The sequence below is a fragment of the Pan troglodytes genome, chromosome 10, assembly GCF_028858775.2.
Source record: "Pan troglodytes isolate AG18354 chromosome 10, NHGRI_mPanTro3-v2.0_pri, whole genome shotgun sequence".
NCBI classification, from domain to species: domain Eukaryota; kingdom Metazoa; phylum Chordata; class Mammalia; order Primates; family Hominidae; genus Pan; species Pan troglodytes.
Window position 1 is genome coordinate 125,039,094 of NC_072408.2, and position 21,797 is coordinate 125,060,890.

Sequence of the window (21,797 nt, forward strand, 5' to 3'; positions counted from 1 at the left end):
CTTTGAACAGAACTGTACTCTATTATGATGTGTAAGCAGTTGCTTAGAAAATGTTATTTGGTGATAGAAAAAAATTCAAAGACTAGCTGATTTTTTTTTGTAGACAAGTAATTTTGCAGAGATCTAAGTCATTCTGTAAGGCATAATGAAATTCCAATGTGTCTAGGAAAGGAAGGAAAATAATCTGGAAAAGAATAGGGTGAAAAACTCTGAGCCAGACTGACAAGCTAGGTAACCTATCAGAACTCAACAAAGACAAGAACTTGGATTTCTTTCACTGAAAGGTACCATCTCTGCTTGTTGGCTAGTCAGGGAAGGTGAAAGAAGCTGCCCTGTCCTTACCTGGAGGCTTTGCCTCAAGAGAAAAGTTCAAAAGAAACTGCAAATGAAATCGAAAACCTGAACTTGGTCAGCGAATTGATAATACTGCTCAGTTTACACACAGTGACACCAACCTTAACTACACAATTTAAAGTCATTGTAAATTTTATACTAAGCCAGAGTGTTTCTTTTTATGCCAGTGGGCTTTCTATCCTTCTCAAATGAAACCTCGTTTTGAGGCATATTGGTAAGACACTGTCACAAAACCAAGCCAAACCAGTACCATAGTTGAGTTCATGTATGCAGATTTTAAAACTATGTCATATAGCCTAATTCTACATACCAGTAAGGTGTGCCCACGAAGGAGTTGGCAGGAGAAGCCATTGAGGCAGATCCAAAATCAGCTAGTTTTACCTGACCTGGCTCTGTTAGAAGAATATTTCCTGCTTTAATATCCCTATAGGAAAAAAAAAAAAGGCTTAGAAAATTACTTTTCAATTTTGATTATGGCATAGGTCAGAGCATGCAATTAATAAGACAAAAAGTTTATTTAAAAAAACAAACAAACAAATAAAACAAACCTTGCTCAGATAGCCAGAAGGAGATTTAGTAATTACTGCATGTTGTAAGGGGGCCCAGATTCCTGGGTGTACTTGCAGGTAGGTCATAGTAATTACTTAAAGGTAGAGCTTTCTTCAGAGGGAGGGAATACAAATGAGAAAAAAGGCAGACATGGCGAACAAGAAAACCTATTCAGCTGCTACACTTACAAAGGTATATTCTTAAAGGCTAAATCCAATTATCAATAGTATTCCCTGTGCTGAGAAAATTGGTGCCAATTTTAACTGCTTTTTCTGCTTTTCCAAATTATGTGACATTTTTGGAGCCTAAACAAACCTGCAATGATTCCGTATTGACCACCTACCAATAAACCTCAACTACACACATACCTTTTCTTTCTTGCCTGTGACCCTTTCTCTCTGTCTTTAATTGTAACTGCAACTCTAAGGCATTTGAGGTACATGTTATATAGAAGGTGATATTTTAAAAATAACTCTGTACAGTAAAAAGAAGACCCTGAAAGATCAAAACAAACAAGGATTAGGGGTTAGGAAATTACATTTCTATTGTATTACTACAAAGAATTGCACGTGGTTACTACTAAAACTAATAGAGGTATTATATAGCAAAAAGTTTTAAAAATATAATTAAAAAAATTCATTTTTCAGTATGGTAATTTAGAATGAGAAGGTGTGGATGTACTCCTTATTCTTTTTAAAAAAGGCATGAGGTGTAATGAGCACTAGAAACCATGAATTGGAAGTTGATGGTCAGTGAAAAGATAAAACAGAGAAGATGAGGAAATTTATGTCAAGCTGAAAATGATAAGGTTCAAATGCTTCAAAATAACTTTTATAAAAACTTCCCTTGAAAATTCAGTTTCCTTCCTCATGGTGACATTAGGCATTGGCAGACAGAACTAAAAAAAAATGCATTATTTATTTTTCTTCACAACAGAAAAATATATTTTCTCTACTTATCTTTAGTTAGGAGATTGAATTGCCTTTAAAATCAAAACAATAAAAATCTGAGACACAGTATTTACTTTTAAATTAAAAAAACATTATTTATAAGTATTTTGACTCTTCAACAAATTATTTTACATACTAAAGAAGATAAACCATAATATAGACTAAAACATTAAGTTAATGTGCAGATTAAGGTAATAATGGCACAAAAAACTGAACTGTAGCTTTAAATGAGAGCAGGCAAAATAATCACAAGCAAGTTGGCAGTAGTATTAACACCTTGGTACCAAAGACATATATTTACAAAAAGTTGTCAGATCCATAGACATTATGATAATTTTATTTAATCAGTATTTATTAACATGATTAGGTTCACTCTTTGTCCTTAATTCCCAGCAGGATTTCGGTCTGCCTATCTTTAGGAAGTTCTGCTTTTGTGGTACCAGTAAGTGGTCATGGCTACACTGGGGTGATTAAAACAGAAGCAAAAGAGGAACCATAACCCAGTAGTTTCACTTCTTCCTAGTAAATGCCAGTTGTTTTCTTTCATTTGTGAGCCATCTCAGATTCTTCATACCTAATATTTCACTCCTCCTCCCCTCATTCATTAATGTAACTGTACTAAAAGTTCATTACTGAGAGAAGGAAAGATTGGTAACATGTTTCTCTAGAAGTTAATGGAGGGAGGGAGGTTGCAGGGAGGAGAGTGTGGTTGTGGTAGAGAAAATACAAGGCAGAGAAAAGCCCTAGAATAGGAGTCAAGAAACTTGAGTTTCAATCCTTAACATATTACTTAAATTCTGTGAAACTCTGGGCAAGTTAAGTCTTTCTGAGCCCTGGTCTCTTCATATGCCAAAATACAGTAAAGATAATATCTTCCTAAGTATCCATATGAACTATAGAAATGAGAAATATTTTAAAGTTATAAAATAGCATATATTTATATAAGACTAGCTTGTTATTTGTAATAGGAAAGGGACAATAACTCTGCTAACAGATAAATATATGCAAGGAAGGTTAATTTTCTTTTCTTTTCTTCATGACACAGTATCTAAAGATTGGTGGGCCCTTTTTCAAATTTCCCTGCAACATTTAGCCTGGAGAACAGTTACCTACTGAACAAAGATGATATAATTGTGGATATGTAGGAGAGAATAAGAGATAGAAGCTAAATTCTGGCAACTTTATCCTTTATATCCAGAAGCAGCAATCTATTTGCTTCCCATGAATGCTTAGGCAACCTAAAAATTGGAGCATGCACTAATTTTCAAGGTTCCTGGAATAGACAGTCCTGCAACTGAAAAGAAACATAACTGGTCTCTAATCTTACCTATGAATCAATGCATGAGAATGTAGGTAGGCTAGTCCATGCAAGGCTCCATGAGTAATGGCAGCGATCTCCACTTCCTGAAGTGGTTTTTTATGAACTGAGGAAGGAAAAAAAAAAAAGTCAGTAGATGATCAGTTTCATTCCTCATTTTATTATTTTATACAGCTATACCAGACTGGGTTACATACTTTCTCACATGACAATTTGGGAACACATTCACCTAGATCTTCTATAGAAGAGAATAAGTGATCAGACAACAGGAAACCCAAGTATATAAACACAAATGACCCTTCAAAACAAAAATAAAACAAAGAAAGCCTGATATTCCTTAAATGATGCATTGTTAATTTACTTATCAGTTGCAAGCCAAGCCACACTGATTCCAATTAACCAGGCCCAAATTAACCAGTCCCTTCCAACATTTCAATGTCTGGAGTGTTCTAGGTTACATTTTCCTCCTCTGCCACAAAGCCATCTTTAATTACCCCTTCAAACTACAGGTTTTCATTATTTGTGAAAGAAGCTAATAAGCAATTTCTATTCAGAGATCAACAGTGATTTAATTTTTTTTTTTTTTTTTTTTTTGAGACAGGGGTCTCACTCTGTTACCCAGGCTGGAGTGCAGTGTTTCAATCAAAGCTCACTGCAGCCTTGAATTCCTGGGCTCAAGTGATCCTCCTGTCTCAGACTCCTAAGTAGCTGGTATTATAGGTGTTAGCCTCTGTGCCTGGCTCAAGATATTTTTTTTAAAGTAAATTTTTAACACAGCCTCTGGTTATAGCAGCATCTGCAGAGAGGAACTGGGTCAGTCAAGATTTCTGAAAGGGTTTAACATCAATATAACGTGAGACTATCTACCTCTCTTTCACATATACCCATGAATATGATGTTTTTGGCTACATATACCATATCACATTAGCCAAACATTTTGGTAGTACCTGCCCTGGATGGGCCATGAACTAAAACAGCAGGAAGACTGCTAACATCACTCAGACACTTTCAGTGGCATTGAAGAGAGGAAGTGTGCATGGCTTATCCACACAACCCTAAAGCTCAAGCCATCATTCAATTAGACTGCCCAAACTACACTTTAGTATGGCGGTAGATAACATTCTGATCAAAGTAAAACAGAAAGGAGAGTTTAATTCCTTCTTTCTTACCTTCTAATAAATCAGAGGCTGAGCCTAAGCAATATTCCATCACCAACTATAAGAGATTAAAATAATATTCAGAATAATGAAAGTTAATTTAAAAACTGCTGAAACCAACTAAACAACCAATAAAGGAACTAAGAATACTAGGTGAATAAATATTCTGATCTACCCGAACTTGGACTGAATTTTTGTCATCTGGCACTAATTGATTTTTATAATTTTCATCATCTCAGTTTTTATTATTTCTTGTTTGAAATTGGCCTAAAGATTATTGGGGGACTAGATATAGAAATATTCACTATAAATGGTGAAGCCAAGATTGCCAATTTATTTATTAACTCCTTCACTACTTTATTTCAAAAAGGATTCAGGTGACTATGTTGTACTATAAATTTGTAACTCAGAAAGTGGCAAACAAATACACGAGCCAGTAAAATCTATATTGGGGTTATACCAGTTAAATAAAATAAACCAGTAAGTAGTAAATTCCTTTTTTTCACACTTTAAAAAGTTTTAAACAAGAAACAGATATTGTTTTGAACTGAATCTGAAGATGTAGCCTGCTATGTATCATTACATTACCTTGAATCCCTGAGATATATGTGTTATTTACATTTAGATCTCAAAATATTTCCAGAATAATATTATTATAATACTATTGATAGGCTGGGTGCAGCGGCTCACGCCTGTAATCCCAGCACTTTGGGAGGCTGAGGCAGGTGGATCACCTGAGGCCAGGAGTTCAAGACCAGCCTAGTCAACATGGTGAAACCCCATCTCTACTAAAAATACAAAAAATTAGCTTGGCATAGTGGCTTGCACCTGTAGTCCCAGCTACTTGGGAGGCTAAGGACGGAGAATCGCTGGAACTCGAGAGGTGGAGGCTATCGATAGTTATTGGGTTTGCAATCTGCTGAGGCTTTCTAAAAGCAAAAGTGAGAAACCTCTTTCTTTACTCTTTTTTTTTTTTTTTTTTTGAGACAGAGTTCACTCTTGTTGCCCAGGCTGGAGTGCAATGGCACGATCTTGGCTCACTGCAACCTCTACCTCCTGGGTTCAAGCACTTCTCCTGCCTCAGCCTCCCGAGTAGCTGGGATTACAGGCATGCGCCACTACACCCGGCTAATTTTGTATTTTTAGTAGAGACGGGGTTTCTCCATGTTGGTCAGGCTGGTCTCAAACTCCTGACCTCAGGTGACCCGCCCGCCTCAGCCTCCCAAAGTGTTGGGATTACAGGTGTGAGCCACCGTGCCCGGCCTCTTTCTGTACTCTTATCCTCGATTTCTTTTTTTTCTTTGTATTTTTAGTAGAGACGGGGTTTCACCATGTTGGCCAGGCTGGTCTTGATCTCCTGACCTCGTGATCCACCCACCTAGGCCTCCCAAAGTCTTGGGATTACAGGCATAAGCCACTGCACCTGGCCCTTCTTATCCTAGATTTTTAGGTGCCCAAGACTACTGATTTGAAGTCAAGGTCAAAACTATCAGGGCTCAGCAACCAATCTCCACACACACATGCAAGCATTCACACTCCTACAAATTATTACTTTGTTATTTAAAAGAATAGTAGATGCTCATTATGAAATATAAATTTCCTATAATAAACTAGACATAACCAATATCAACATATTAGTTCCTTTCATTAAAAAAATTAATGTGAAAATATATTTATATTATGTACCTTGCATTACTGAGATAATTTAGAATATGTGATGTCTAGAAGTTTAAAATTTAGAAACTATTATACTTTTATAGTTATATATTATAAATATCAATATATCAATATATATGAACATATTATAAATATAAGTATACTGTGTCTATATTATATAGAATGCAATTAAATTAGATATGACATACTTATAATACTATTTATATATTACATATGATTATGTCTTATATTTTATAGTTTTACAGTTATATATTTATGTAGTATGTACCTTGCATTTCTGGAATAATTTAGAACAATGAGAGGTTTAGAAGTTTAAAATTTAGAAACCATACTATAGTTTTCTGCTTGACATTAAAAACAGATTCAGAAATATTAATCTTATTTCTTATTATAAAATGGAAGATTCCACATGAGTAAATGTTATAATGAACACTAGCCTTTATGTGCCCTACTTTTTCTTTAATCAATTTTGATGAAAGCATTTCTAAATTTTATTACATAATTTTCTAATTTTTAAAAGTAACTGAATATGCATACATAACCTCCTTAAACCGAGCATATGAAATGTGAATATAGAACTTTAAAACTGAATAGAATGAGTATGTTTCTGGCTGCATTAAATGTTTTAAATTACATGTTTAAAAACTCAGCATTTTTGTCACAAATATTTTTTCCCCTATTATTCTATAACACAAAGGCACCTGAGATGGTTGTTTGCTCCTGACACTAAACAGCTCTGGCTGCTCTGCCTTTAAATGATTAGCTCTGCCTTCTAGCTCCCCTGACTTTTTCCGTATGGTTAAATTATTCTTGTGCCTGTTTGTATGCATGTATCTAACAGCTCAGTTCCTTAGAGCTCTTTCTGATTGGTCTATCAAACCAGTTGTAGACAGAAACCAGGTAGCCATGCTTATTAGCAGTCTATATAATCTAAGAATAAACAGGTGGCCGGGTGCAGTGGCTCATGCCTGTAATTCCAGCACTTTGGGAGGCCGAGGTGGGCGGATCATCTGAGGTCGGGAGTTCGAGACCAGCCTGACCAACATGGAGAAACCCCGTCTCTACTAAATACACAAAATTAGCCGGGTGTGGTACTCCAGTGGCTGAGACAGGAGAATCACTTGAACCCGGGAGGTGGAGGTTGCGGTCAGCCGAGATCGCGCCATTGCACTCCAGCCTGGGCAACAAGAGGAAAACTCTGTCTCAAAAAAAAAAAAAAAGAGAAAAACGAGCTTCAAGTAACAGTGTGAAGGATTTTCTGAAGACTTGAAATACATGAGATTTTAGCACTTGGATTTTGTAACATTTATTCTGCCTGCTTGAAATCCCTTTCTTGACTCCTTCAAGACAGCTGAGATTGCCAGAGAACTGATTTCTAGACAATGAGATATGTCTTTGATTAATTTCTTATTTTCAGAATGGAAGCAATAGCTCTACATAAAAGTTGCTTGAACAGAAATATGTATGTTTAGTATACTGTTTGATAGTCTATTTAAGAACAAAATTCCATTCCCTAATTAGAGATCACATACAGGAAAGGAGTTGGTACATGGTAAACAATAAATGCTAGTTAAATTGGAGTTTAAGTAGGAATGTGCAATTTGAAAAAGTAGAAAGCATAACATTTTCACATCCTAAATGTGCCTAATGTGCCAACCTAAAACCAGAAATACAATCATATAAAAATATACTAAGGGCCGAGCACAATGGCTCATGCCTGTAATCCCAGCACTTTGGGAGGCTGAGGCAGGTGGATCACCTGAGGTCAGGAGTTCGAGACCAGCGTGGCCAACATGGTGAACCCTATCTCTACTAAAAATACAAAAAATTAGCTGGGTGTGGTGGCATGTGCCTGTAGTCCCAGCTACTCAGGAGGCTGAGGTTCAAGAATCACTTGAACCCAGGAGGCAGAGGTTGTAGTCAGCTGAGATCGCACCACTGCACTCCAGCCTGGGCAACAAGAGTGAATCTGTCTCCAAACAAACAAACAAACAAACAAACAAACAAAATACATATATATATGAGTGTGTGTGTGTCTGTGTGTGTGTGCATGTGTATATATATATATATATATCACAATAAGATGACAGAGTGGAACAAAAGTCTCTCATTTTAATCATATGGTGGCCCCTGTTTGGTAAAAATCACATAGCAATTAAAACATCAAGGACAATTCCAAATATGGGGGGAACTGGAGTGGAGGATGAGAAATGACAAAGATAAAAATTCTAGGATGAGAATATAAGGCTGTGCCTTTTACTTTTACAAACAAATAATTATAAAATGATGTCAACTTTTCACCATCTCTTTCTGAGTGTTTATAGAATGGAATTTCTAATAGGCTAGATATCATTTAATCTTACAGAATATATACCAAATGACACACCAAAGTATTAACACATGTTAAATACTGATAACAAAAGTTAAATGGAACAGAAATGAAATTAGTAATTTTACAGATCAAATAGATAATAGAAAAAAAAAAGAAAAAAATGTAATAGTAAAAGAAAGATAATAGAGGTCCTTCGACTTACCCAAGCAGTGTGTTCTTTCAAGTAACAGCCTTTGTACTCAATAGTATTAGGATGCTTCAATTGTCGTAAAAATTTAACTTCCTTAAGAATATCTTGCCATTTCTATTGAAGTCAGAAAAGGAACATTTTAATTTAATTTTTGATAGGAAAATAGTATTTCCTATCAAGTATATGTATATATTATTTATATTATTGTAAATGGACATAAAGTAAATGTTTAATAAATGAAGAAGCTATTTAAACATGCTATTTCTTTCTCTCTCTCTTTTTTTTTTTAAATTGAGACAGAGTCTTGCTCTATTGCCCAGGCTGGACTGCAGTGGCACGATCTCGGCTCACTGCAACCTCTGCTGCCCGGTTCAAGGTTCAAGTGATTCTCGTGCCTCCCAAGTAGCTGGGACTACAGGCGTGCACCACCAGACTAAACTAATTTTTTTGTATTTTTAGTAGAGACGAGGTTTCTCCGTGTTGGCCAGGCTGGTCTCGAACTCCTGACCTCAGGTGATCCGCCCACCTTGGCCTCCCAAAGTGCTGGGATCACAGGCGTGAGACACTGTGCCCGGCCTAAACATGCCATTTCTTTAGTTTGAATACATGTAAACACAAATCTATCACCAAATACATTACAAAAAAGTCATTACACATACCCATGTTCTGGTCTGCAAAATAGTTTTTTTCCTTTTCAGGCACCCAGGCTAGAGTACAGTGTTGCAGTCACAGCTCACTGAAGCCTCCACATCCCAGGCTCAAGCAATCTTCCCACTTCAGCCTCCCGAGTGGCTGGACTACAGGCACACACCACCACACCCAGCTAGTTTGTTTGATGTTTTGTAGAGGTGGGGTCTCACCATATTGCCCAGGCTTGTCTTGAGCTCCTGGGCTCAAGCGATCCTCCAGCCTTGGCTTCCCAAAGTGCTGGGATTACAGGCCTAAGCCACCTCATCCAGCCTGCAAAATAGTTAATTGAGCTAGAACATTAGCCTTTTTAAAAATAATTATGAATGTTCACACATTTGTATGAAAAACTCCAGGAACTTTTATTATATGCTCCACAAGAAGGAAAAAAAAATTGTTCTAAAAAAAAGTTTAAAGAATTTTGTTAATTTCTTTTTTCTTTTTTTTTTTTTTTTGAGACAGAGCCTCGCTCTGTCACCCAGGCTGGAGTGCAGTGGCGCGATCTCGGCTCACTGCAAGCTCCGCCTCCCGGGTTCACGCCATTCTCCTGCCTCAGTCTCCTGAGTAGCTGGGACTACAGGCGCCCGCCACCACGCCCGGCTAATTTTTTGTATTTTTAGTAGAGATGGGGTTTCATCATGTTAGCCAGGATGGTCTCAATCTCCTGACCTCGTGAGTCGCCCACCTCGGCCTCGCAAAGTGCTGGGATTACAGGCGTGAACCACCGCGCCCGGCCAGAATTTTGTTAATTTCATACTAACTTGTTTATTTCAGTTTAGGTATACAACTGTCTCTATCTCACCTCATGGGTCTGCTTCCCACTATAGGACATCTTCTTAATTGCCACCACCTCATTGGTGTGAGCATTTGTAGCCTGTGTTAAGAGGGTAGAAGAAAAAGAAAAAGAATTAGTGATGTTTCAGCCAATTTAACTTAAATATTTAACTAGAGACTATTTATTTGTATATTTATTTATTGACAGTCTCATTCTGTCGCTCAGGCTGGAGTGCAGCTCACTGCAACCTCTACCTCTTGGGTTCAAGCGATTCTCCTGTTTCAGCCTCCCAAGCAGCAGGGATTACAGGCACGCACCACCATGCCACGCTAATGTTTTTTGTATTTTTAGTAGAAATGGGGTCCCACCATGTTGACCAGGCTGGTCTTAAACTCCTGACTTCAAATGATCCGCCCGCCTCGGCCTCCCAAAGTGCTGAGATTACAGGTGTTTTATTTTATTTTTGGAGAAAGAATCTAGCTGTGTTGCTCATGCTGGAGTGCACTGGGGCACGATCTTGGCTCACTGTAGCCTCTGCCTCCCGGGTTCAAGCTATTCTCCTGCTTCAGCCTCTCAAGTAACTGCGGATTATAGGCACCCACCACCACACCTGGCTAATTTTTGTATTTTGAGTAGAGATGGGGTTTCACCATTTTGGCCAGGCTGGTCTCAAACTCCCGACCTCACGTGATCTGCCCGCCTCAGCCTCCCAAAGTGCTGGGATTACAGACGTTAGCCACCGTGCCTGGCCTGATATTATATTTAAAATAGTATCTCCATACTGCAGTATCACAGTTCAAAGATGCTTCACTTTTTGATAGGCTAAATAGACATCTCCACTCCCATTTTAATGTATAGTTTCTCTATATTCTTTTCTGGATACATGTAAAGATTGTAATATAAAAAATGATTAGGGTTTAATATATCAAACCAAACAAAAAATATCATATTCCCAAATGACCCATTCTGGCTTCACCTTGTAAACTGTCCATCAATGGAGAATCAGTTAAATAAATAAATATGATATGACCATATAATAAAATAACCACTTAAGGAATGAGGTAATCTATGTGCAATGCAATATGAAAAGATGTTAAAAATGTTTTAGTCAAAAACAAGCTATAAAGTAGAATCCAATTTTTGCAAAATAGTAATAATGTGAGTATACGTGTAGAAAAAATTATAAAAGAATTGCTTCTTTTCCGAGGAAACAACAAATGGCGGATGACGCCGGTGCAGCGGGGGGGCACGGAGGCCCTGGTGGCCCTGGGATGGGGAACCGCGGTGGCTTCCGCGGAGGTTTCGGCAGTGGCATCCGGGGCCGGGGTCGCGGCCGTGGACGGGGCCGGGGCCGAGGCCGCGGAGCTCGCGGAGGCAAGGCCGAGGATAAGGAGTGGATGCCCGTCACCAAGTTGGGCCGCTTGGTCAAGGACATGAAGATCAAGTCCCTGGAGGAGATCTATCTCTTCTCCCTGCCCATTAAGGAATCAGAGATCATTGATTTCTTCCTGGGGGCCTCTCTCAAGGATGAGGTTTTGAAGATTATGCCAGTGCAGAAGCAGACCCGTGCCGGCCAGCGCACCAGGTTCAAGGCATTTGTTGCTATCGGGGACTACAATGGCCACGTCGGTCTGGGTGTTAAGTGTTCCAAGGAGGTGGCCACCGCCATCCGTGGGGCCATCATCCTGGCCAAGCTCTCCATCGTCCCTGTGCGCAGAGGCTACTGGGGGAACAAGATCGGCAAGCCCCACACTGTCCCTTGCAAGGTGACAGGCCGCTGCGGCTCTGTGCTGGTGCGCCTCATCCCTGCACCCAGGGGCACTGGCATCGTCTCCGCACCTGTGCCTAAGAAGCTGCTCATGATGGCTGGTATCGATGACTGCTACACCTCAGCCCGGGGCTGCACTGCCACCCTGGGCAACTTCGCCAAGGCCACCTTTGATGCCATTTCTAAGACCTACAGCTACCTGACCCCCGACCTCTGGAAGGAGACTGTATTTACCAAGTCTCCCTATCAGGAATTCACTGACCACCTCGTCAAGACCCACACCAGAGTCTCCGTGCAGCGGACTCAGGCTCCAGCTGTGGCTACAACATAGGGTTTTTATACAAGAAAAATAAAGTGAATTAAGCGTGAAAAAAAATTATAAAAGAATTTATACCAGAATATATATCAATGATAATCCCTGGAGCAGTGCTATCTGACAGAACTTTCTATGATGATGGGACAGTTCTATTTCTAGATTGCCCAAAAGAGTAACATGTGAAATGTGGCTAGTGTGACTGAGAAAATAAATTTTAAATTTTAATAGTTAACGTGCCTACTTGCTATTGTATTGAACAGTACAGCAGAAAGTAAGATTAATCCTAAGGGGGACTTTTGTTTTCAGGATTACTTATATTTTATAATAAGACTGTATTACATATATACATGCCTACATTTATGTATGTATATATGTGTATTTTTTATCATAGAGGTTGCCTTGTCTCATGTCTACTTGTCTTCTCCATACTCCAAATGTAACAGTTCATTGAAAGTACATATGAAAACCATTAATAATTCAAGTAATAGTCTTTTCCTCTCAACTTACTCAAGATATACATATATATATATATACACACACACACATACATACGTACATACTTTTTTTTTTAAGACAGGATCTTGCTCTGTCATCCAGGCTGGAGTGCAGTGGTACAATCTCAGCTCACTGCAACCTCTGCCTCTCCAGCTCAAGTGATCTTCCCACCACAGCCTCTTGAGTAGCTGGAATTACAGGCGGCCACCACCACGCCTGGCTAATTTTTATGTATGTAGTAGAGACAGCGTTTCACCATATTGGCCAGGCTGGTCTCGAACTCCTGGCCTCAAGTAATCCGCCCGCATCAGCGTCCCAAAGTACTGGAATTATAGGCGTGAGCTACTGCTCCCAGCCTCAACTTATTTAAAATATTTAAAACTATTAGTTTTCTTAAAATTTTCATAAAAATAAATACAAGACATTAAAAGATTACCTCTGCATCAGTGCCATACCCCTAATGTAAGTAAGCTATTTTGCTTCTGTCACATTATTATCATTGTGGACCAATAAAGCTATCACAGTGGTTCTGAAGTAAAAGATTGGAATTCATTCACTGATAAAGTCAGGTTAACAATTTTAGAGAAAAATTCGTAATCATTTTCTTAAATACAACTAATTTAAAATGAACCTCTTCAGATACAATGGTTTCTTTATGATTTTTTAAAACGGTTAATTCAAACAATAAACAATAATGTAGTATGTAAAAATAATTTGACCACAGATTCTTATGGAATGTCAAAATGAAAAAAAAAAACCCCACAATAACGTACTACAGGAGTTTTTTTTTAAAAAAGCATTAAGGTAAAAGTACCTATTATATATTAATGAGTTATCCACTAGTCATAATTTTCCAATCTGCAGAACTCCACAAAAGCATATTTTAGATATTTTATTGATTTAGAAAGTACAGAATGACTTTTGTTAAAAACAAAAATCTCTCACACTGTTCTGGCTTTTAAACTTTAACACTAAACTGTGCTTATATGGCAATCGTAAATAAAAGCTGATGTAAATTCGGTATTACAATAAAGGTTAAAGGGACTATATCTGAAAAGCAGATATTTGAGGCATCAATATATATAGTGCAGCTTAAGGAGCCTGAGAAAGATTTAGGAAATATTCAGGCAATGAGAAATTTTAACTTCTTGTGAGGTTTTAAAAAATAATTAACCATTACTAAAAAAAAGCAAAGCCCACAGAAATAAAATCAGATAGTATTATTATTTAATTGCTTATTAAGGTTATTTATAATTAATGCTATATTTGGACCTAAAAACATGAAAAAATAACCACCCTAAAATAAAAATACATTTCTTACATTTATAGGATAATCACTGATTAGAACTTAATGCTTCCACTCACTTACACATCCTAATGTATAGGCAGAGACTTGAAATTTGAAAAACATTTCCATGTTGATTATTCTATAGATGTGAACTTTTTAGTGCAAATGTTGATTTTGCTATAGATATGAATTTTTATACTGGCTAAAAGTCAAAACATGCTAGATAGAAACTTAAAAAAAATCAATGTTTTAGTACAGAAAAAGGAAAGTATCAATGGGGTCTCAGCTTTCTAGTGCATACAGTACTATGAATGACTACAGCCTCTATCATTTCAAGTTTTATTCTTGAAACTTACATTCATGCTTAATACTTCCAATAGTCTCAATGGTCTCAGTAACTATTACTAAGATCATTGATTCAAGAAATACTTATTAAGAACTTACTATTATGTGTTTATATTTTTAAACATTTTACAGCTATACCTTTTGCTATTTTATAGACAAATATAAAAAATTATGTTAATTTAGGAGGCAGGCCAGGCACGGTGGCTCACTCCTGTAATCCCAGCACTTTGGGAGGCCAATGTGGGTGGATCATCTGAAGTCAGGAGTTTGAGACCAGTCTGGCTAACATGGTGAAAGCCTGTCTCTACTAAAAATATGAAAATTAGTAGGGCGTGGTGGCACACGTCTGTAATCCCAGCTACTTGGGAGGCTGAGGCAGGAGAACTGCTTGTACCCAGGAGGCGGAGGTTGCAGTCAGCCAAGATTGCACCACTGCACTACAGCCTAGGTGACAGAGTGAGACTTTGTCTAAAAAAAAAAAAAAAAAAAAAATAGGAGGCTGAGGCAGGAGGATCACTTGAGCCCAGGAGTTTGGAACCAGCCTGGGCAACATAGCAAAACCCTGTATCTACAAAAAAATTAAAACCAAAATTAGCTGGGTGTGGTGGCACATGCTTGTAGTCGTAGCTACCTACTCAGGAGGCAGAGGCAGTAGGATTGCTTGAGTCCAAGGGTTCAAGGTTACAGTGAGCTATGATCACACCACTGTACTCCAGCTTGGGTGACAGAGTGAGAGACCCTGTCTCTAAATAAATGAATAAATAAAAATTTTAAAAGTGAAAAAGCTTTCTTTTTGCCCTATTTTTTGAACTCCAACTAAAAGGTAATTATATCCAGAAAGATAGAATTAAACTATTTACTTTAGGTGGGTTATGGATAATATACTGAGTTCAACAAAGGTGATCTAGAAACCTACAAACTTTAGAGTTGTGTTTAGGTGAATACAAAAATGAACATGCGCAGTCCTTTTTTTGTTTTCCTTTAGTACAGTTTCTTACTACCTCATTTGTTAATGCTGCTAATTTATTCTTTTTTTTTAAATTTTTTTTTTAGAGACGGGTTCCCACTATGTTGCCCAGGCTGGTCTCGAACTCCCGGGCTAAAGTGATTCTCCCACCTCGGCCTCCCAAAGTGCTGGGATTACTTGTGTGAGCCACCACGCCCAGCCAATGATGCAAATTTCAAAATTACTTACGTAAATCCAAACACACAGAAATATTTCATCAAGTTAATAATTTCTATTTTCTCTGAACATAACATATACTCTCAGCTGATTGATTTTACAAGAGCTGTTCCAGCTTACAATTCACACTAAGTTTATTCCCTGGCAGCATTCAGTGTAAAAAGCTGTGACCTACAGAGGCTAACAGAATTATAGTGTTTAGGTATAAAAATACTAGCTGCCAGACTCTGGTCTTTATGGCTTGCCAGCATGACTATGACTTATGAAAAGTACTAATTAGCAGTACCAAGTTCTCAGAGTTCTTCATCATTCATTCATTCAACAAATACTTATTAGCTGCCCACAATTTATCAGGAATTGGGCTAAGTGCTAGGGATAAGACAGTGAGTTAATATGCCCTGTACCTATCTCTCCTCTAGAAGGATAGACAATAACAAAAATAAAACGATAAAAGACAAAATGTAAAACTGCAATTCTGATATGTGCCACAAAGAAGGGTATTTGTTACTTTGAGAACCAACAACGGTGGATGTGACTTAGGGAGGTCAGGAAAGCCTTCCCTGAAGAAATGAGGTTTAGGCTGAGAGCTAAATGATGAACAGGAGTTAAGAAGGTGAAAATAGAAGGGGGAAATATTCGAGAGAGAACAGTTTACGCAAGATTCCAGGAAGGATGATCAGAAGAAAGGAATCAGAGCTACAGCAATGAGAATGAGAGAGAAGATAGCTCAAGTAGAGATAGGGACCATGAAGGACCTTGTGGGCTGGCTATAGTAGGGATTTTGATCTTGGCCTAAGAACGAGGGAGAGCCCCTAAAGGCTTTATAGGGAAAGGGGATGGGATGAGATTTACATTTCTTTTTTCAAGCTCATCGAGGTATGCACAAAAGACTGAAGAGACCAAAGCAGGCAATCATAGTTGTCCAAATAAGAGATAGCAGAGTCTTCCTGGTAATAATGGTACAAGTAACAAAAGGAAAAATCTATTAGCACGGAGTAAGAAGCAACTTATATAAATACTACTTTGGCCAACAGGAAAATCCATTTTTAAGGTACTGCCGATGTGACCACTACAGATAAAAGGTTAAAGCTTTTCGTAAGTTCTATAGTACAGTGTCAGTTAATTCCCTTTTAATCTGTTTTTTAGTGCTTTATGGGTGTACATAGGCCTGTACTTTTCACATTTATATACAGGCCCTATAGAGTTAATGATTACGTTTATCAATGCCACTCTGGTACCTGTATCATTTCTCTAGTCTATCATCAGCAACAAATAATATATATTTAGTGCCTACTGTAAATGAGATCGTGCCAGCCTTTAGAGTTGTAAACAAATATTAGAAATAGTCCTCATCTTCAAAAACGCACACACTCTAGCTAAATAGACAGGGCTTAGCCCAAAAAGCAAATAAACCACTAGGTCTTCTGCAGCCTAGTACAACGTAGGTCTCATTTTGCCACTATTATAAATGGCTTTTAGTAAGTTTCAAAGCATGCTTGGTTTATTGTAGTCATTCTGAAACATTAACACTTTAAGAAGGGTTTGGCTGCTTTTTTTTTTTTTGAGACAGAGTCTCACTCTGTCCCCCAGGCTGGAGTGCAGTGGCACAATCTCAGCTCACTGCAAGCTCCACCTCCCGGGTTCACGCCATTCTCCTGCCTCAGCCTCCCCAGTAGCTGGGACTACAGGCACCCGCCACCATGCCTGGCTAATTTTTTGTATTTTTAGTAGAGACGGGGTTTCACCATGTTAGCCAGGATGGTCTCGATCTCCTGACCTCGTGATCCACCCGCCTCGGCCTCCCAAGTGCTGGGACTACAGGCATGAGCCACTGCACCCGGCCTTGGCTGCTTTTTAAATGAGAAGAGTCAAATAGAGACTGACTCTTGCCAGGAGAGATTCTGAGAAGATGAATTAGATTTAAAATAATAGAAGAAAAGAAAGCAAAGATGACAGAAGAATACATCTGTAAGCAAAACAAACAGGTCACAAATGAATATATACAGATGTTTCCATTTTTAAAAAGTTCAAAACTAAGCAAAACCAATTTACATTTTTAGGAGTACAGATTAAGTGGGTTATAACTATAAAGAAAAGTAAGAAAATAATCACCATAAAAATCAGAATGGTGGACGGAGAGGGTTCTGACTGAGGGAGACATAAAGAGGGGCTTTTGGGATGCTGGCAGTATTCTATTTCTTGATCTGGGTGGTGTTTTTACACAGAGATTTACCTTTTAATTCTTTCTGAAGTTCTATATTAAAATAGATATGTATATTATATATACTTCTTTATGTATACTTATAATAAAAACGCTTTGTTAACAAGAGGACCTGAGACTAAAGAAGACAGAACTTTGGGCCTTAAATGATATTCTGACTACACACTAACAAGGGAGTGTTAACTAAGAAATTAGCACCCTTTTTTCTTTTCTTTTTTTTTTTGAGACAGAGTCTCACTCTGTCCCCCAGGCTGGAGTGCAGTGGCACAATCTTGGCTCACTGCAAGCTCTGCCTCCTGAGTTCACGCCATTCTCCTGCCTCAGCCTGCCGAGTAGCTAAGTAGCTAAGTACAGGCGTCCACCACCATGCCCGGCTAAGTTTTTCTATTTTTCAGTAGAGACGGGGTTTCTCCGTGTTAGCCAGGATAGTCTCGAACTCTTGACCTCGTGATCCGCCCGCCTCAGCCTCCTAAAGTGCTGGGATTACAGGCGTGAGCCACCGCGCCCAGCCGAAATTAGCACCCTTTTCAGCCAGAAAAATCTTTTATCGTATTTAATGACAAAATATACTTCAGTGGGAGCCAAGTTATTGATGGTAGTGAGGGAAGCAGAAGTAATGGTAGGGCTGAGCATAGACCCAGTGGTTGAGAAACAGTTTAGAGAAAATCCAGGCTGAAGATTTGGCTAGAAGCAAAAGGACAAAGTAAAGATGCAATTCATAAAATAATCTCATTTGGAAGGACAACTAAAGATAAGCCCTATCCAGATAGCAGAACATAAAGGACCACTTAAAATGGAAGAGTCAGTAATGTTTGATTACAAAGAAATTATTTGATTACAAGTTTGGAGAAGTAGGTAATAATTAGTACTTAATTTATTATTTGCTTTAATGGACTATTATGCTTAAGGAAGTATTTGTTAAATTAAATAACTATATTTTGGCCTGGCACGGTGGCTCACGCCTGTAATCCCAGCACTTTGGGGAGGCCGAGACGGGTAGATCACCTGAAGTCAGGAGTTTAAGACCAGCCTGGCCAACACAGTAAAACCCCATCTCTACAAAAATACAAAAATTAGCCTGGCATGATGGCAGGTGTCTGTAATCCCAGCTACTCAGGAGGCTGAGGCGGGAGAATTGCTTCAACCCGGGAGGTGGAGGTTGTAGTGAGCCGAGATTGTGCCACTGCACTCCAGCCTGGGCGACAGAGCAAGACTGTCTTAAAACAAACAAACAAACAAACAAAAAAAACAGGGCCCGGCGCAGTGGCTCACGCCTGTAATCCCACCACTTTGGGAGGCCGAGGTGGTCAGATCACGAGGTCAGTTCAAGACCAGCCTGGCCAACATGGTGAAACCCGGTCTCTACCAAAAATACAAAAATTAGCTGAGCGTGGTGGCACATGCCTGTAATCCCAGCTATGTGGAAGGCTGACGCAGGAGAATTGCTTGAACCGGGATCCAGGAGGCGGAGGTTGCAGTGAGCCAAGATCGTGCCACTGTACTCCAGCCTGGGCTACAGAGCGAGGCTCTGTCTCAAAAAACAAACAAAAGAACAAACAAACTGTATTTTATGTAATGAATTTCAGGTGAATAAGCTGTGTTAAAATTTTGGCTATTTGTTTTTCTCATCAGGAGATAGTCACATTCTTGGAACTAAAACTGATTCCAGGGGTACAGCCTTGTACCCCTTAAACGAAAATACTGACTTGACATGATTGCCACTAAAAATCACTGTCAGTCCCTTTCTCTGAATAGTTGTCTGTTCATCTGTTTATCTGTCTATCCACCATCCATCCATCCATCCATCCATCCATCCATCATTTATCAAATTCCTACTACTGTCAGGCATATACTAGTTCTTGAGTCTGTAACGATGAACAAGATAGACATAACCCCTGTCCTCATGACACTTGTTATTTAGGGAAAAAGACATATATAAAGCAAAAAATCGTATACGTAATTGTTTTATTACAACTGTGATAAATGCAACAAAATATAAGAACAAGATGTTATGAAATCATAAAGTATTGATTTAGGGGTGGAGTATTGAACAGTAAAGGGTATCTTGCAAAAGTAATACTTAAGGTAAAACTTGTAGGATGAACGGACAGGCATGGGGATGTAATGTGCAGAGTTTTCTAGGTGGGGGAATAGCACATATAAGGCTCTGAGGCAGGAAAGAGCTTAGCATACAGTGGAAATGCACAAAGCTCAACTTCAAGCTCTTAACTTTTTTTTTTTTTTTTGAGACAGAGTCTCACTCTGTTGCCCAGGCCAGAGTGCAGTGGCACAATCTTGGCTCACTGCAAGCTCCACCTCCCTGGTTCATGCCATTCTCCTGCCTCAGCCTCCCGAGCAGCTGGGACTACAGGTGCCTGCCACCACGCCAGGCTAATTTTTTTTTTGTATTTTTAGTAGAGACGGGGTTTCACCGTGTTAGCCAGGATGGTCCCGATCTCCTGACCTCGTGATCTGCCCGCCTTGGCCTCCCAAAGTGCTGGGATTACAGGCGTGAGCCACTGTGCCCGGCTGAAGCTCTTAACTTTCTTATACTACTTTAATAAGTGACTCAATTGATATAAATACCACTGAATTCAATAAAGCCTAGGATTCTGGAACTGGCTTTTCAGCAATGACTGTTTGCCTCTACGGTAGATATCATTTAATTTATAGAAAAATCACTGAAACCAAGCTTATTTTACGAGCAACAGCTATGTGTAGAGAACATGTAGAGTTCAAACTTTATTTTATTTTAGTTTTTTGTAGAGACAGGGTCTTGCTATGTTGCCTAGGCTGGTCTTTCCTCCCACCTTGGCCTTGCAAAGTGCTAGGATTACAGGCGTGAGTCACTGTGCCAGGCCTAGAGTCCAACCTTTCTTAATCTGATCTATCTAAAAGACTCTTTTAAGTACTTACAAAATAAACTGCTCCAAAACTTCCATGTCCAATTTCATGCAAACCAATAAAAAGTTCCTCAGGATCATCTTTGTAGAATAGATCGGCAATCTCTGGGTCCTTCAGCACCCCTTTACGCATGATGGCCAGTAGAGCAGGCTCTGCTTTTTGATATCACAGTTAGCTTTATTTCTCATTGACAGTTTTTTTTGGGGGGTAAATCTTCAGTATCTGTAGAAAAATAAGGTTTGCCATTAAATTATTTCTAACACATTTTACTTGGTGGCAATACAAATACATACAAATATTAAAAGCCTCTTGGTCTCACAACTCAATAACAAAAGGACAAAAAAAACCCAAATAAAGAATGGACATATGGCCGGGCGCGGTGGCTCCTGCCTGTAATCCCGGCACTTTGGGAGGCTGAGGCGGGCGGATCACCTGAGGTCGGGAGTTCGAGACCAGCCTTACCAACATGGAGAAACCCTGTCTCTACTAAAAATACAAAAAATTAGCCGGGCGTGGTGGCACATGCCTGTAATCCCAGCTACTAGGGAGGCTGAGGCAGGAGAATCGCTTGAACCCAGGAGGCTGAGGTTGCGGTGAGCCGAGATTGAGCCATTGCACTCCAGCCTGGGCAACGAGAGGGAAACTCTGTCTCAAAAAAAAAAAAAAGAACAGACATATGATTTGAATACACATTTCTCCAAAAAGATATACAAATGACCATTAACATATGAGAAGATCCTCAAACATCATTAGTTATTAGAGAAACGAAAATTAAAACCACAGTGAGATACCATTGCATACTCACTAGGATAGTGATAGTCAAAAAGTAAGATAAGTGTTTGTGAAAATGCTGAGAAATTAGAACCCTCCAACACTGCTGGTGGCTGTGCCATTTTAGAAAACAGCCCTGCAGTTCATAACAAACTTAAATACCGAGTTACCATTTGACCCAGAGTTTCCACTTCTAAGTACACACATACCCCCAAGAGAAATGAAAACATGTGTTCACACAAAAACTTGTGCACAAATGTTCATAGCACCATTATTCATAATAACCAGAAGATGGAAAAACCCAAATATCCTTTAACTGATAAAGAATAAACAAAATGTGGCATATCCATATAATGGAATATTATTCAGCAGTAAAAAGGAATGAAGTATTGGCTGCAACATGTAAAAATTATGCCAAATGAAAGATACCAGTCACAAAAGACCATATATTGTATGATTCCATATATACACACACACATATACATGTAATTTCCAGAATAGGCAAATCTATAAAGAC

At 38.8% G+C, this 21,797-nt stretch overlaps 2 protein-coding genes across 33 annotated transcripts in view; one reads left to right on the forward strand and one right to left on the reverse strand.

Moving 5' to 3' along the window:
- TAOK3 (TAO kinase 3) overlaps positions 1 to 21,797 on the reverse strand; it is a 223,643-nt gene that overhangs the window by 84,961 nt on the left and 116,885 nt on the right. For 19 of the 32 annotated variants that reach the window (XM_016924344.4, XM_016924350.4, XM_054664681.2 and 16 more), the window contains 6 exons: positions 20,522 to 20,731; positions 10,017 to 10,088; positions 8,540 to 8,641; positions 4,341 to 4,386; positions 3,181 to 3,277; positions 665 to 778 (listed from right to left, as the gene is read on the reverse strand). In XM_016924344.4, coding sequence (XP_016779833.1) covers positions 665 to 778; positions 3,181 to 3,277; positions 4,341 to 4,386; positions 8,540 to 8,641; positions 10,017 to 10,088; positions 20,522 to 20,641 — 551 coding nt within the window. In that variant the 5' untranslated portion in view covers positions 20,642 to 20,731. Of the gene's footprint in view, positions 1 to 664; positions 779 to 902; positions 1,193 to 1,271; positions 1,459 to 3,180; positions 3,278 to 4,340; positions 4,387 to 8,539; positions 8,642 to 9,186; positions 9,488 to 10,016; positions 10,089 to 20,521; positions 20,732 to 21,797 lie in introns of those variants that run through there. The other 13 variants (XM_063785053.1, XM_063785051.1, XM_063785056.1 and 10 more) reach the window with 6 other exon arrangements.
- Positions 10,489 to 12,116, forward strand: LOC741340 (small ribosomal subunit protein uS5-like). The gene has a single exon (XM_054664684.2). It carries the CDS (start codon positions 11,207 to 11,209, stop codon positions 12,086 to 12,088), a length of 882 nt encoding a protein of 293 aa, XP_054520659.1. The 5' UTR covers positions 10,489 to 11,206; the 3' UTR covers positions 12,089 to 12,116.

Coding starts and splice junctions, on each gene's coding strand:
- LOC741340 (XM_054664684.2), top strand. CDS start 11,207: ATGGCGGATGACGCCGGTGCAGCGGGGGGGCACGGAGGCCCTGGTGGC.